General features: G+C 31.3%; 1 protein-coding gene across 2 annotated transcripts; it reads right to left on the bottom strand.

The window, feature by feature from the left end:
- Positions 1–3,085: 3,085 nt before the first annotated feature.
- On the bottom strand, positions 3,086–10,281 carry LOC133318451 (hydroxyproline O-galactosyltransferase HPGT2). Of its 2 annotated transcripts, none has more exons than XM_061520450.1 (12): positions 10,058–10,281; positions 9,823–9,886; positions 9,584–9,633; positions 9,259–9,449; positions 8,653–8,713; positions 8,411–8,483; positions 7,834–7,957; positions 7,631–7,718; positions 7,098–7,148; positions 5,351–5,422; positions 3,966–4,078; positions 3,086–3,682 (listed from the first exon to the last, which is right to left on the bottom strand). In XM_061520450.1, exons 1-12 carry the CDS (start codon positions 10,180–10,182, stop codon positions 3,660–3,662), a joined length of 1,035 nt encoding a protein of 344 aa, XP_061376434.1. In that variant the 5' UTR covers positions 10,183–10,281; the 3' UTR covers positions 3,086–3,659. The 2 variants fall into 2 exon arrangements, 1 of the variants encoding a protein (XP_061376434.1); XR_009752471.1 differs by having other exon boundaries at positions 3,667–3,682; positions 5,351–5,405.
- Between the last annotated feature and the right edge of the window lie 2,294 nt (positions 10,282–12,575).

Below are 12,575 nucleotides of genomic sequence, written 5' to 3'. Positions count from 1 at the left end.
TTTAGTCGACTAAATCTCCCTATTTAGTCGACTAAATCTCCATATTTGACAAAAAAAAAATAAGTCAGTATGATTTTAGTCGATTAAGTAGGGAGATTTAGTCGATTAAATCTCTCAACAACCATTTAGTCGATTAAACATTCAAAGTAGTCGATTAAAGATGGGCAGATTGATAGATAGTTTCGAATCAGGGGCAAAATGGTTATTAATTAATTAATGAGGGGCAAAATGGTCAAATAGCCAAACTTTTACTACATGAAAGCAATATTTCCCTTTTTTTTCTCTTTTTTTCCAAAAAAATCGGTTCATTGGATTTTTGTTTTTGGAAATAAGGAAAGAAAAAGGAAAATCAATAATTATATTATTATTATTGAATTTGCTATGGTAATCTTTTGAAATTCCTAGAAATGAAAAATATCAAATCTATTATTAAAATGACAATTTAACTATTGATATTTTTTTCCTTTTCGTCCAAAAAATTTGATTTTTGATTTTTTTTTTGGTAAATAAGGAAAACAATTTAATAATCAATAAAAAAATATAATTAATAATAATAATTTTCAAAATCCCTATAAATTCAACCATGTCAAATTTATTATTATTATTAATAATAATATGATTATTGATTTTTTCCTTATTTAAAAAAAATCAATTGTATTGAAATTTTTTATTTTCCGAAATTGCTTAATAATTTTTCTTTTTTTACTTATTATCAATGCTATGATTGATTTTTTTTCCTTATTTAGTTAATTTGGTTAAGATAATGCTCTTTTTTATGATATTTACTTGAGTAAATAGGGCAGTTACTTGACTAAATATTACGAATAAAGTAACGACACATGTAAAGTGTGACTTTAATATGGAGGCCATTTGATTAACTTTGGTCAAACAAAATTAAATTCAGAAGTGAGGCATATTAATATTTAAAAAAAAAAATATTCAATCAGCCAAGCAAACGTCTTGGTCTCTGGCACAAAAAAACATTTAACGCTATATTATTATAATTTGAACGTTGTAATGCCTTTGCAAATAATTTTACCTGCGCCTAGCCAGCCTCCAATCATTTTGGTGAAAAAGTCCATTTGCAAGACCTTTATTAGAGTAAAAGTAAGAATAATGTCTATATCTATAATTATACCTACATCTATATATAAGGAAAGATAGTTTGAATGTAAAATATGAGTACCAAGTTTAACTTTAAGTAAGAAAATATATACTTTTATGAGATTAATTAAATGATACTCTTAAAAATATATTCTTGGGGAGGGGGCTGAACCTTTAGCCATCACTGTTTTCCCGCACTCCGGATTAGTCCCATAGCCGGCTCAAAGAGTCGAAGCTCGTGGGGATACCGGAGGGAGCTAACTCGTCTCAAAGAGTTAATTAGGGTTGGATAACTCCAAAAAAAAAAAAAAAAAAAAAAAAAACAAAATTAAGGAATTAATTATTAAATTATCATTATTGATAAAAAAAATTAATATTTTTAAATTTGCAAGGATTTCAAAAGATGATGCAAGATAAATGAAAATCATTTACCTTGTTAATTATTATTTGATATAATAAGTTTAGGGAAAAACTACTCTTATGCTACATGTGATAACTTTTTCTCCTACACACCTTTCGATAATTGTGCCATCTTTTTTTTTTTTTTTTCAAGTGGTGGAGCTCACAAATTTATTTCTATGACATGAGATAACTTATCTTCTTTAACATAAGATTAATAAAACTCATAAGTTTATTATTAATTTGCAAAATAATAATTACATTATTTATGCTTTTTAATTATTATTTAGGATGATAATTAATATTTAACTGAAGTAAGAGAACAATGAAATTTGTGACGATAACCAAAATTCTAAACAGATGACACTCTGATCCCGCTGCCCCTAGCAACTCCCAACTTCTGTCATAACTTCCCATCCCATTATGTTTCAATAATTTTCTTCTCTGTTCATTGATCAAAGATTCAAAAGGCCCAGTTACCTAGTTCCCTTCAGTCAAAATTTAAAAAAAAAAAAAAAAAAACCATTTACAATTTCTTGTATCTCTCTTTTGTCTTTTAACAGTAAGATATTTTATTTTTGATAGGTTATTCTATCTATTTTTATTTTATTTTTTTTTTGCTTATCTTTGTCTATTATTTTTTAATATCATTAGATCAAAATCTCAATAGAAAAAAAAAATGATAAAACTAATTGAAATTCTGATATAATAATGTTGGAGAGTGATAAGTAAATATAAGTAAAAAAATAGATAGATAGAATAATCTATCCTTTTTACTTTATTGCGTTTTGTGAAACATGTAAAGAAAGCTTAGAAGTTTGAATCTCGCAACCCCTTTACTCTATGGGAAAATTACTTTCTCATATTGTTGGAAAAAATATTTCTCATGTCACTCATATAATGATATGTGTGCTTTATTTTTTTTGTTTTTTATTATTTTTTAATGGTAGGATCTACCTTAAACATGTGTGTGTAAAAAAAATTATTTTCTCATGTAAAACGAGAAAAAAAAGCCCTTACTTTACTGCGTTTTATGAAACATATAAAAAAAGCTTAGGAGTTCGAATCTCGTAACCCCCTTGTCTTCCTTTTTCAGTTTCATCTTGAAGCCCTGCATCCCCCAGAACCCGCTCGGTGGTGAGGTCCCTCCTAAACAAAATCAGGATAAGACCATTTTGCATGGGCATATTTGTAACTAAATGCATAACCCCAAAAAAACCATTGGCTTGTCAAACTCTCATATTATTAGCTTTAAACCCATTAAAGATTTCTAGTATTTCCAGTGTTAAAAATGGATGACAAATTAACAATATCCACACGGTTCAACATTTGTAAAGGCACTTTTATTTTTCTTGGCCACTGATAGGTACTCCTTTCTCGGTATTACAGAAGTAATGGAATATTTCACACATACGAGTTAAAAAGTGCCTCTTTTACTTTATTGTTTTACTTGCTGCAGAGCAGAATGTTGCCTGTAAGATTTTTTATTGGTCTAAAAGCATAACAAATGCTACGGAAAGCAAAAGCAGCATAAAAATATTGAGTAAATGCAAAATTCCAATGAGTCAACAACTAGCTCGTCAATGAATTAATACATACAAAAAAATCATTCCCCGTTCAATCCGACTAGCGAATGTGGGATGAAAAAAAAAATCCTTATGCATAATCTTACCCTTGCATAATTGCAAGGAAGCTGTTTACTGGATTCGAATCCATGACCTTTCAATCATGAAAGAACAATTTTACCACTACTCCGGTTCGCTCCCTTCAATCGATTAATAGATACATGTATCATATATTAAAAGCAGCTGCTTTCTTTAATTTTTCTTTTCTTTAAATGTTTGATCATCAACAAAAGTTTTGTATAGAAATAACAGAGAACTATGATCATAGCACTTCCGAAAATATCTTGCAAGCTCCAATGGCTGAAGTCCGTTAATCTGTACTTAACTTTTCAATTTTGCTGCCGACGTCTAAAAGAATGAACATATCGCTTGATGTAGAAAGGAATTATATTGCTAGTGTCTGCAAAGCTCTCAAGGGTGTATGCAATCGAAAAGAGTGAGTATATATAATCTTCAACTGACAGTAGTCGTCAGACATATTGTACAAGTCCCCGGATAAAAGTAATGAAGGATGTGATTGCGATGATCCAATCAAGCCAAGGAGCATACCTTGTCTGAAAATGAGCACCAGTAGTAAGACAAGTTCTATTGAGAACTTGAGTAGGTGAAAAACCAAAAAATGTATTTGAATAAAATGAAGTTTGATGAAAGGTACTTTAATTCTTTTCTCTAGACTTCATTTTGTACAAGTACATTTTCATATTCCACCAATTCAAGTTCAACAAAACATAGCTAAAAAAGCTGGAAAGAAACACACCCCTTCTCCATCTCCACCCCTTTTTCCCCAGTTCAATACCAGAAAATAACCACTGTAGAAAATGAGAACAGGGATTTCACCTTGTCTGATGCTACTGCAGCAAAGGCGACTGTCATCTATATAAGTTGCTTGGATGCCCATCATCCATGAGCCCAATGATGTATCGTCATAGGCATAGGTCTTCAAAGATACACTACATTTTATTTTTTTGAATAAAACAAGAAATAATATTACATGGTATGAAAAATACAAGAGTACAAGGTATCTTCCAAAAGAATCCATAAAGCTCAAGTTAAACAAAAAAAGAAAAACCCCACATAGGAAACCACAAAATAACACAAAGGGAGGGAGGCGAGACAGCAAAGAACTACACTTGAAATAAGCTAATCAAACAGCAATTTGAAGAGGTTAATGACAAAATAAGATTAAAATACTTCTTTCTTAATACTCTTTAACACATTTAATATCACCAAGCCTAACAGCATCAATGTGTTTGAATCCCTCATATCCATCTTCTAAAAGTGGACCAATTTGTACTCAGTAAAAAGGACATACATTTTTTCCCTGCAGGGAACAAGGCAGAATGCCTATCTGTCAGAGCAGTATTTTATCAACCTCATCCTCTCGCCAGCCCCATCAACCTGGAGGCCTCCCCACCCAACTACTGAACTGCACTCAACCTAAAGTATGTGCTTGTTTGAGGATTGAAAATCAGGAACGGAAAAAATAGGAAAAGGAGTGGACAAAGGAATGGAATAGAAAACTTATAATGTTTACTCTATGTTGTTTGGTAAAGGATAAAAATCACTTTGAACCCACTTTTATGCTAAAATTTGTGAAGTGTAAAGGACTTGCACTCCACTTTCAAGTTTCAACGCTCTCATCCTAAGTGTTGAAGTAACTTCATTTCAAATTTTCCACCTACTCATACAAGTAGTCTTAACTCTTAAGCGAGCCAGGTCGTCAAGCAGAGTGGTGAGATATGGAAAGATATGGGACTGGTATTATCTAGATAAACTTTCCATTGCTTTAACAAGAGAATGCTTATTAGAGTTTTGAAAATACAAAATCCAAAACATAACAAAGATGAAAAATGATAAACTAAATTGAGGATTTGGGGTCCTGCAGAAAGTTTGAAAATAAAATTAAGTACTTAATTAATCTTTGCTAATAGCATCTTTTATGGTGTTGTGTAGTATTCTAGGAACGCACAAATAAAAGAAGATAATCAAGTAGCTTTAATTCAAATGCCAGCCATGAACATGACTCAGTACAGTAATCAATTAATATACAAACACTCCTCTTTTTCAAGTTCCTCAAACATAAGGGCATCTAGATGCCATGCCTTGTCAGCCAAAATGCTGAATTAAGGCAGCCATGCCACAGAACTAAAGCTGCCTATCTCAGTTTCAAAGATTCCTCCAAACCAGATCCTCCTTGAGCAGATAAGACATTGAGCACTAACCTGTTTATGTTAATGTACTGTGCCAAATTCTTTGAAAGTATAACAAGTGAACCAGCTGCATGTCGGAAATACCTAAAGACAAAATGATTCAATAGAGATCCGCATTACCAAAAATAAACAATTTAATATGGAGATCCAAAATACTAAAAAGTTGCCAGACGCAGTATTTAGACAAAAAGAAACATCTGTCAAAAAGATGCACATTTATTTTCCATTTGCGAGTTATAACACCATTCCACCAATCTATAAAATAAAAGAACAGTAACACCAAATTATCATAATGGTAAATATTCAGATATAAGTTAAGAGACATTTAGCCAAATCAAAGACTTCTACCTTCTAAAACCTCTATAGCACACCTATGATATCAAATATAAACATTAGCAGAGTAACATGTCATCTACAGATCAACTAAAGTACAAAGAACATATTATTTATCATTGTTTTGAATAATGACTACTTTTACTGTTGTGTTGGATACAATGTTGAAAAAAAACTAACGTAGAAGGGATATTTAGGGGGGAAAAGTTGAACTGTTTCACGTCATATTCATATGAATTGCAGTAAATGTCAAAAAGATTAATAAAAATTATAACTAGGTGGGAGTTTGGTAAGAAGCAATTTAAATCAGGTAGTGATAGTGATAACATTAATGACGGTGCCAAACTGGCCACAAAGGCAATGGTGATGGTACCAGATGAAAGGATGGTCCTAATGGCAAGAGGGCATGATAGTACCAGTCTAGAGGTAAGGATGACTACAGGCTAGTAGCAGTAGCAACAGTGATGATGATTATGGTGGTAAAGACCAGTGAAAGGCACCGGTGGTGATAGTTATAGCATGTGCTGATGCCAAAGTCAGACGTCGTATGTTGTTGCCCTCAAAGTTAGCAAATGGTGGTTGTGGTAAGATACTGATGGTTGCTACTACTACTAGAGGTTCTTGGTGATAGTATTATAGCCACATGCTAATCACATCTTTTATAGTGTATTTGAACAAGTTACCAGAAAATAAAAAGAAACTATAAACCACAAACAGTAGATGTTACAAATAGGAAAAGTCTGTATAGTCCCTCTATTCATTTTTAAGCACAACTTATTGATATCTTGTTGGAATTGACTGCATAAATCTGACAATATTTCTGAGAACAAAACTTGTTTTCCCTTCCTTCTCTCCCATGTTTAAGCAACTAAACTCACAATAAACGATTAAATATATACACTCCACATGTTTTTTGGCATTACATCCAGTTTTTCATATCACTACTAACTAATGACATTGAAAGAAACAACTAAATGAATGGCCATATGATTCCACTAATGGATGCTTATAGACATAGGCAAGAAAGTTATATTTATTTTCAATCATCAAATGCTTATCAGATTATAATTTTCATTATTTATCAAAAGAAGATTGAAACATTTTATGTAGTCATTACAACTTACAAGTCATCAGTTTAAACATTCCAACATTTGATAAAGATAAAAAAGCATATTGAAACGTATTGAATATGCGTAAGTCCAAAATTAATCGTTCCCTCTAATGTTTCATGGTTGTTAGCACTAATACAATATGTTGTGAAGATCACTAATTTACCCATTCAATGATACAGTTAGAAAAATAATGAACTGGTTTCAGTTTAACACAATATATTAAGGCATATTCACAATGAAGATCTTTCCTGCATTAATAAAAATAAATATATCACCAGATCTTCTCCTCCAAAAGGTGTATATATATTACTTACGTTTTTTCATCCCCAAATTTCCACCATTCAGGTTCATACCACGGCTTTCCCCTGAAAAATACCAAAATAAGATGCTTATAAGTTGAATCCAAAACCGCAATTGCAAGATTCAACTAGTAAAAATTTTATAACAAAAAATATAATATTGTAACTTTGATAAAGGAGAAAATAACAAGCAACAAAGAAATATAATGTAGGCAAGCAGAACAGATTAGGAAGATAACAATTTAAAAAGCTCTAACTGAAAGGGAATGCAAATTTGCTTAGCAAAAATAGGACAAGTCTAAAGACTAAGAAGCGATGAAAATTCAGAAAATCTACAACATTCAGGGGTGGGGTAGCTTCAGATAAAAAAACTACAATGATCCAGAACATGAAATGGATAATAACACAAGTTCCATTCAGAAAAATGAACAATTTCAGACAGCTTGAAGCATAACCAGAACCATCTACACCACACAAAGCAGCCAATATATCCACAGATCTACTAACATAGATATAGATTCACAATTAACTCAGATAAAAGAAATTACTCTTCTGTTATCACTTGTCCTGACTTCATGCATCCAACATATGCCCCGTCCTGACCACGGCGACGGTCAAGAAGGTCAATTAAACCCTCTGTTAGGTCAGTAAACAGAATAAAGAATGTCTCAATAATTTTACAAGGGAAAATATATAGCTATTTCAACAAAATCTCCTAAATGAGGGCATTAAATATATAAACAATCTTTACCCAGATCAATGTCAATATTGTCATCAACTTTCACGTAAAAGTCAGCATCCCAGTTCTGAACTGCAGTACTAAAGAAGATTTTTGCTTTTTTAGGCAACTCTTCTTGAGCTTCCTCATGACCTTCCTAATATAATAAAAACAAAAGCCAAGCTCTATATTTAGCTTGTTTAACAAGTTTCCATGACAAGGAAACATGCTCAAATAAGCTCCAATATATTTCATATAGAAAAGCATCAATAAACACAATGGTTAATTATTGTGCTACCCCCAATCCCCCCCCACCCCCCCAAAAAAAAAAAGTTTTTGCCCCAAAAATACAATTTTTACTCTGCACATCAATACTTTGAGTCACACCAAGATTCAAAATATTCAAGAAAACACCTGAACTTTAAATGTGAGCAAACATTATCAGCTTGCAAATACATGTAATTAAATATCCCTCAATGACCTACCCATTAGGCATCTATAATAAAGCCAAATTCAAAATATAATTCAGTGCTTCCTGTCCACTCACATCATCCATGGTAAAAGATTGAACTAATTTAAATTACAGCAAAACTGCAACTATTTTGCTTACAAGAATCAGGAAATCCTTTGTTGAGCGGTTTTCCTCATCAATATTGCGATCTAAGCTATCACCTCGATTAGCACTGCCAATTAAAAATTATTAGGTCATAAAATAAGTTTGAACCACTAAAAGTGATGACATTGACTACAGGAGTATTGCCAAGGGAATTAAAGCAGATAAATAATCATTAATGGTTATGAAATCATTTGAGAATAATTTAATAGCGAGAAAGGATAAGTGTGTGGAGAAACCTCCGACCAATTACAAAACGTATGACCACTCCTCTTTCTTCAAGTTTTTTCAAGGCATCACCTGCCAAAAAAAGAGAAGAGAAAATATCAGTGATATAGAACTGAACCAAAAAGATAACCATCCACTTGATATTCAAAGTATAGATCAAAAACCAATCTTCAAAAAAACTTTAAAGAACAAGTAAATTAAAAACGAAAAAGCAAGCAATGCCCAAATCAATCCAAAAATCAAACTGAAAGGCATAAAATCACTCCCAAATTCAAATTGAAAAAAAAAAATCGTGCTTTATAAACTAGTTATTAAGATCACTATCTTCTATAAAAACAAACCAAGAAAACATTCAAAGTCCGCGTATCATCTAATGAATTTGATCTCAATAAAGACAAGACCAAAAAGCCTTGGGCCTTAGCTCAATTGGCACCAAGACCCATGGCCAGAATCAATTCCCACCGAGGCCACTTTGCCTCAACTTTAGCTTACCCTCCATCTCACCAGACCAAGTCTTAGACCTCTTCATTTATACCAAAAATAAATAAATAAATAAAAAGTTGACGCCAGCATAAAGAAATAGGAACTAGTGAATTATAACCAAAATCCAAACAGACCTCTGGGCATCCAAGACCCTCTAAAAACATTTCTTTTCAATCGGCTTCCAAATCCAGTATGTACTCCAATAACAGCAAGAAGCCTACGGTCAGAAGAAGAGCCACTTTGCTGCAACTGGCCTTTGAGGTACCCTTGGCTCTTGGCTAATGTCAATTCCATCTCAGCTTCCACAATCCTCCTCTCCAGATCCCTAAAATAACAAAATATTCATGAATTCGATACAAAACAATATCTCACAAACAAACAAATAGAACAACACAAATCAACCCAATATATATATACACACAAAAACAATATAAAAGAACAAAAATGGGAAGAACTTACCTGCACCCTAGAACCATTAGCTTATCTTCCACCGTAAGAACCTTGGGCCTCTAGGAACAAAAAAAAAAAAAAGGCAATAGTATAAGTTCATATACTATAGCTGAATTTCAGAAGTAGCAAACAGATAAAATCGGCATGTACTACTTTCATTCATAAATCATAAATCATAAATCATAAATCATAAATATTCTACCGTGTAGCAACAAATCAGAAAGGATCTCGAATTAAAAAAAAAAAACCTGAGCTGAATTCTTCTTCAGAAGACTAGCAAGTAAATTTCGGTTCTCTGCATCTTGCCATAACCTAACCACTCCCAAAACAAAACCAAACAAAACAAAGGACCAAATCCGTTAATGTTTCCGATCAGCAGTTCAAAACGAATAGCAGAAATAAAGAAGAATTGGATCCAAATGCAATTTGCAGAAACAATTTAAAAAGTGAAAATGGAAATGAAAAATGAGGAGAGAGAGAAACCTGCCAGCGACGTAAAGCCAAGCAACGCAAGAGAAGAAGGCCATGATGAGGGAAGGCTTCGAGGTCTGAACGCCCTTCGATCTCCCTCCTCGCTTCATCGTCGACGTCGTTGGCAATGTCTCCATCTCCAACACTCACACACACGATTTCGCGCTTTGAAATTCCCAATTCCAATCGATGCAAAATCGCAAACTAATCACTGCTAACGTACAAGGGTTTTTTGTTTACGAGTTTTTATTGTTTTGTTTTAGTCTGTTTACTTTGTGTTTACTTCAACCAACACTGGAAATTTGAAGATTTTCTCTCCTCTCTCTCTCTCTCTCTCTCTCATTTAAAAACAATTTTTGCTTTAATAGAAAAATTAAAAAAGATATTTTTTTAATACAAATTAAAAAAGATATTTTTTTCTCAATTGCTGCTTCTCTAGAGAACGAGGCTACCTTATCAAATAAATTTGTTCCAATTGTATATGCTTCATTTCATTTAAACAAAATTAAATGGGGAATTTGTTGGGTAGTTTTAACGATAACAAATAAGTAAAGCCAATTTATCTAACATGTTGTTTAGTTTTTGAAAATTTATTGCAGAATTTAATTTGTGATGGGTTCTGAAGGAATAATGCAACATAATTGTCATGAAAGAAACGTGAATATTGAAGTTGCAAGATAAAAAAAAAATCTTAGATTTCATGTAATGAATCTTGGATTATATTAAATGTGGAAATTGAGGAACTAAAATAGAAAAAAATTATTTTAATATAAATAGATTTTTGAGATTTAGTTTTTAATTTGGGAAGTCGTTGTGAATGTAAAAAAATTTCTTTAAAAGAGCTAGTCCTTCCGTGACTAGATGTGACTGAAACAAAATTACCTTCATGAAATATACATGCGATTTATTAAAAAATATAAAAAAGGAAGAATGAGCCTAACTTTTCATAAGAGGGAGTGTTATCAAACTCGAACTCGTAATCAACTCGATCAAGGTATTGCGTCAATAGGTCACCAGTTCATGTTAGAGAAATATAAAATTATTAATGTAGTCTCACTCAACAGCTTAAGCTTTTGAGTTAAATTGATTCTTTACATGATATCAGAGCCTCCGTGACTAAGTGATCACAAGTTCGATCTTCACCGCCCCAAATTAGTTAATAAATAATTAGGTATTATGAAGTTTCTTAACATAGGTAAGTGGGTCGTGTACGAGCTCTAGTGTGAAAGGGCATGTTAGAGACATATAAAACTATTAATATAGCCTTATCTAAGAGTTTAAATTTTTGGGTTGAATTGATTTTTTACAATTCAGTGAGTCATTGGTTCAACCGTATGAATTAAATATATATAATAAAATCCAATAAATATAAAATTAGAAGCCTTTTAGCTAATAATTAGAGTTAGATTAGTAATAAGTGCTATAAGTTATAATTTATACAGTTTACCTTTGAATATCTGTAGTAGTATTTTTCAAGCATTTTATCAAAAATTTCACAAACCCAATTTAAAAAAAAAAAAAAATCAAAAATAGTTTAATACTAATTGAACCCAGTTCAGGATTAATTCATCCATTTCATACCGGGTCAAATCCATAATTACTTCAATACCTAAATCGAACAAAGTAAGAGTTCAATTTAGGGATCAACCGATAGAACCGGCAAGGTCCGATCAATTTTTATAATGGGTCTCTTTCGGACTTCTGCACTACAAAGGCAAGAGTATATTTGGTAAAAAAAAAAAAAATTGATTTTGAAATAACTAGATTAAATAAATTAATTCAAATACACAGTAATTTTTTTCTTGGTTTTTACGACAAATAATTCTGCTTATTAGGATATTAAAGTGAACTCCACGTAATTAATTTCCACGTGCAATTTAGAGGTTATAAAAGGTTGCCAAAAAAATCCGTAGGTATAAAAGATTCTGTTTGATACAGATTGGAGAAAGTTTTTAATTCAATGGAGTGAATGGGCTTCTTTTCGTTTTAATTATTTTTTTAAAAGGAAATATTGTTTTAAAATTTATCTGTATATATAAATGTATATAACTTGGTATATGTTCTTCTTTTATATACAAAGTTATTTTTCCTGGCAATAATAATATCTAAAGTAATTTTTACGAAATAGAAGAAGATATATGAAGTTATAAATTTTTATCAATTGAGTTTTTTAAAGAGAATTTTATTAATTTAGTTTTTAAAACTTAAAATTCTTTAAAAAAATTCATTTCTTCGTTTATTTGAGTTTGATTATATTATTCAAATAATCGTGTAAAAATATTATTATTCTATCAAAATATATCTCAAAGAGATATATGAATATTTGAAAATAAAATATTATATGCATACGAACTCTAAGTGATATGTAAAGTTGACAAAATAAAATCGCTTTATTTAATTTATTGAAATTGTTTTGGTGAACATTTATCGAATTAAATATGACACATACTATTTACAAAAAAAAAAAAAATATATATGACACATACTTACAAAAAAAAAATATGACACATAATGTTCTGACATTATTAAA

Source organism: Gastrolobium bilobum, unplaced genomic scaffold, assembly GCF_033153095.1.
Source record: "Gastrolobium bilobum isolate Gb01-03AN ecotype WA unplaced genomic scaffold, APGP_CSIRO_Gbil_v1 utg14936, whole genome shotgun sequence".
In the NCBI taxonomy this organism is placed as follows: domain Eukaryota; kingdom Viridiplantae; phylum Streptophyta; class Magnoliopsida; order Fabales; family Fabaceae; genus Gastrolobium; species Gastrolobium bilobum.
This window is presented reverse-complemented; position numbering and strand designations above follow the sequence as displayed.

Excerpts from the sequence above, each read along its gene's own strand:
- LOC133318451 (XM_061520450.1), bottom strand. The coding sequence starts at position 10,182 with ATGGAGACATTGCCAACGACGTCGACGATGAAGCGAGGAGGGAGATCG. Across the intron at positions 9,450-9,583 it reads CTAATGGTTCTAGGGTGCAG|GGATCTGGAGAGGAGGATTG; the intron begins GTAAGTTCTTCC and ends TTGTTATTTTAG. Across the intron at positions 8,714-9,258 it reads AGGGTCTTGGATGCCCAGAG|GTGATGCCTTGAAAAAACTT; the intron begins GTCTGTTTGGAT and ends TTTTTTTGGCAG.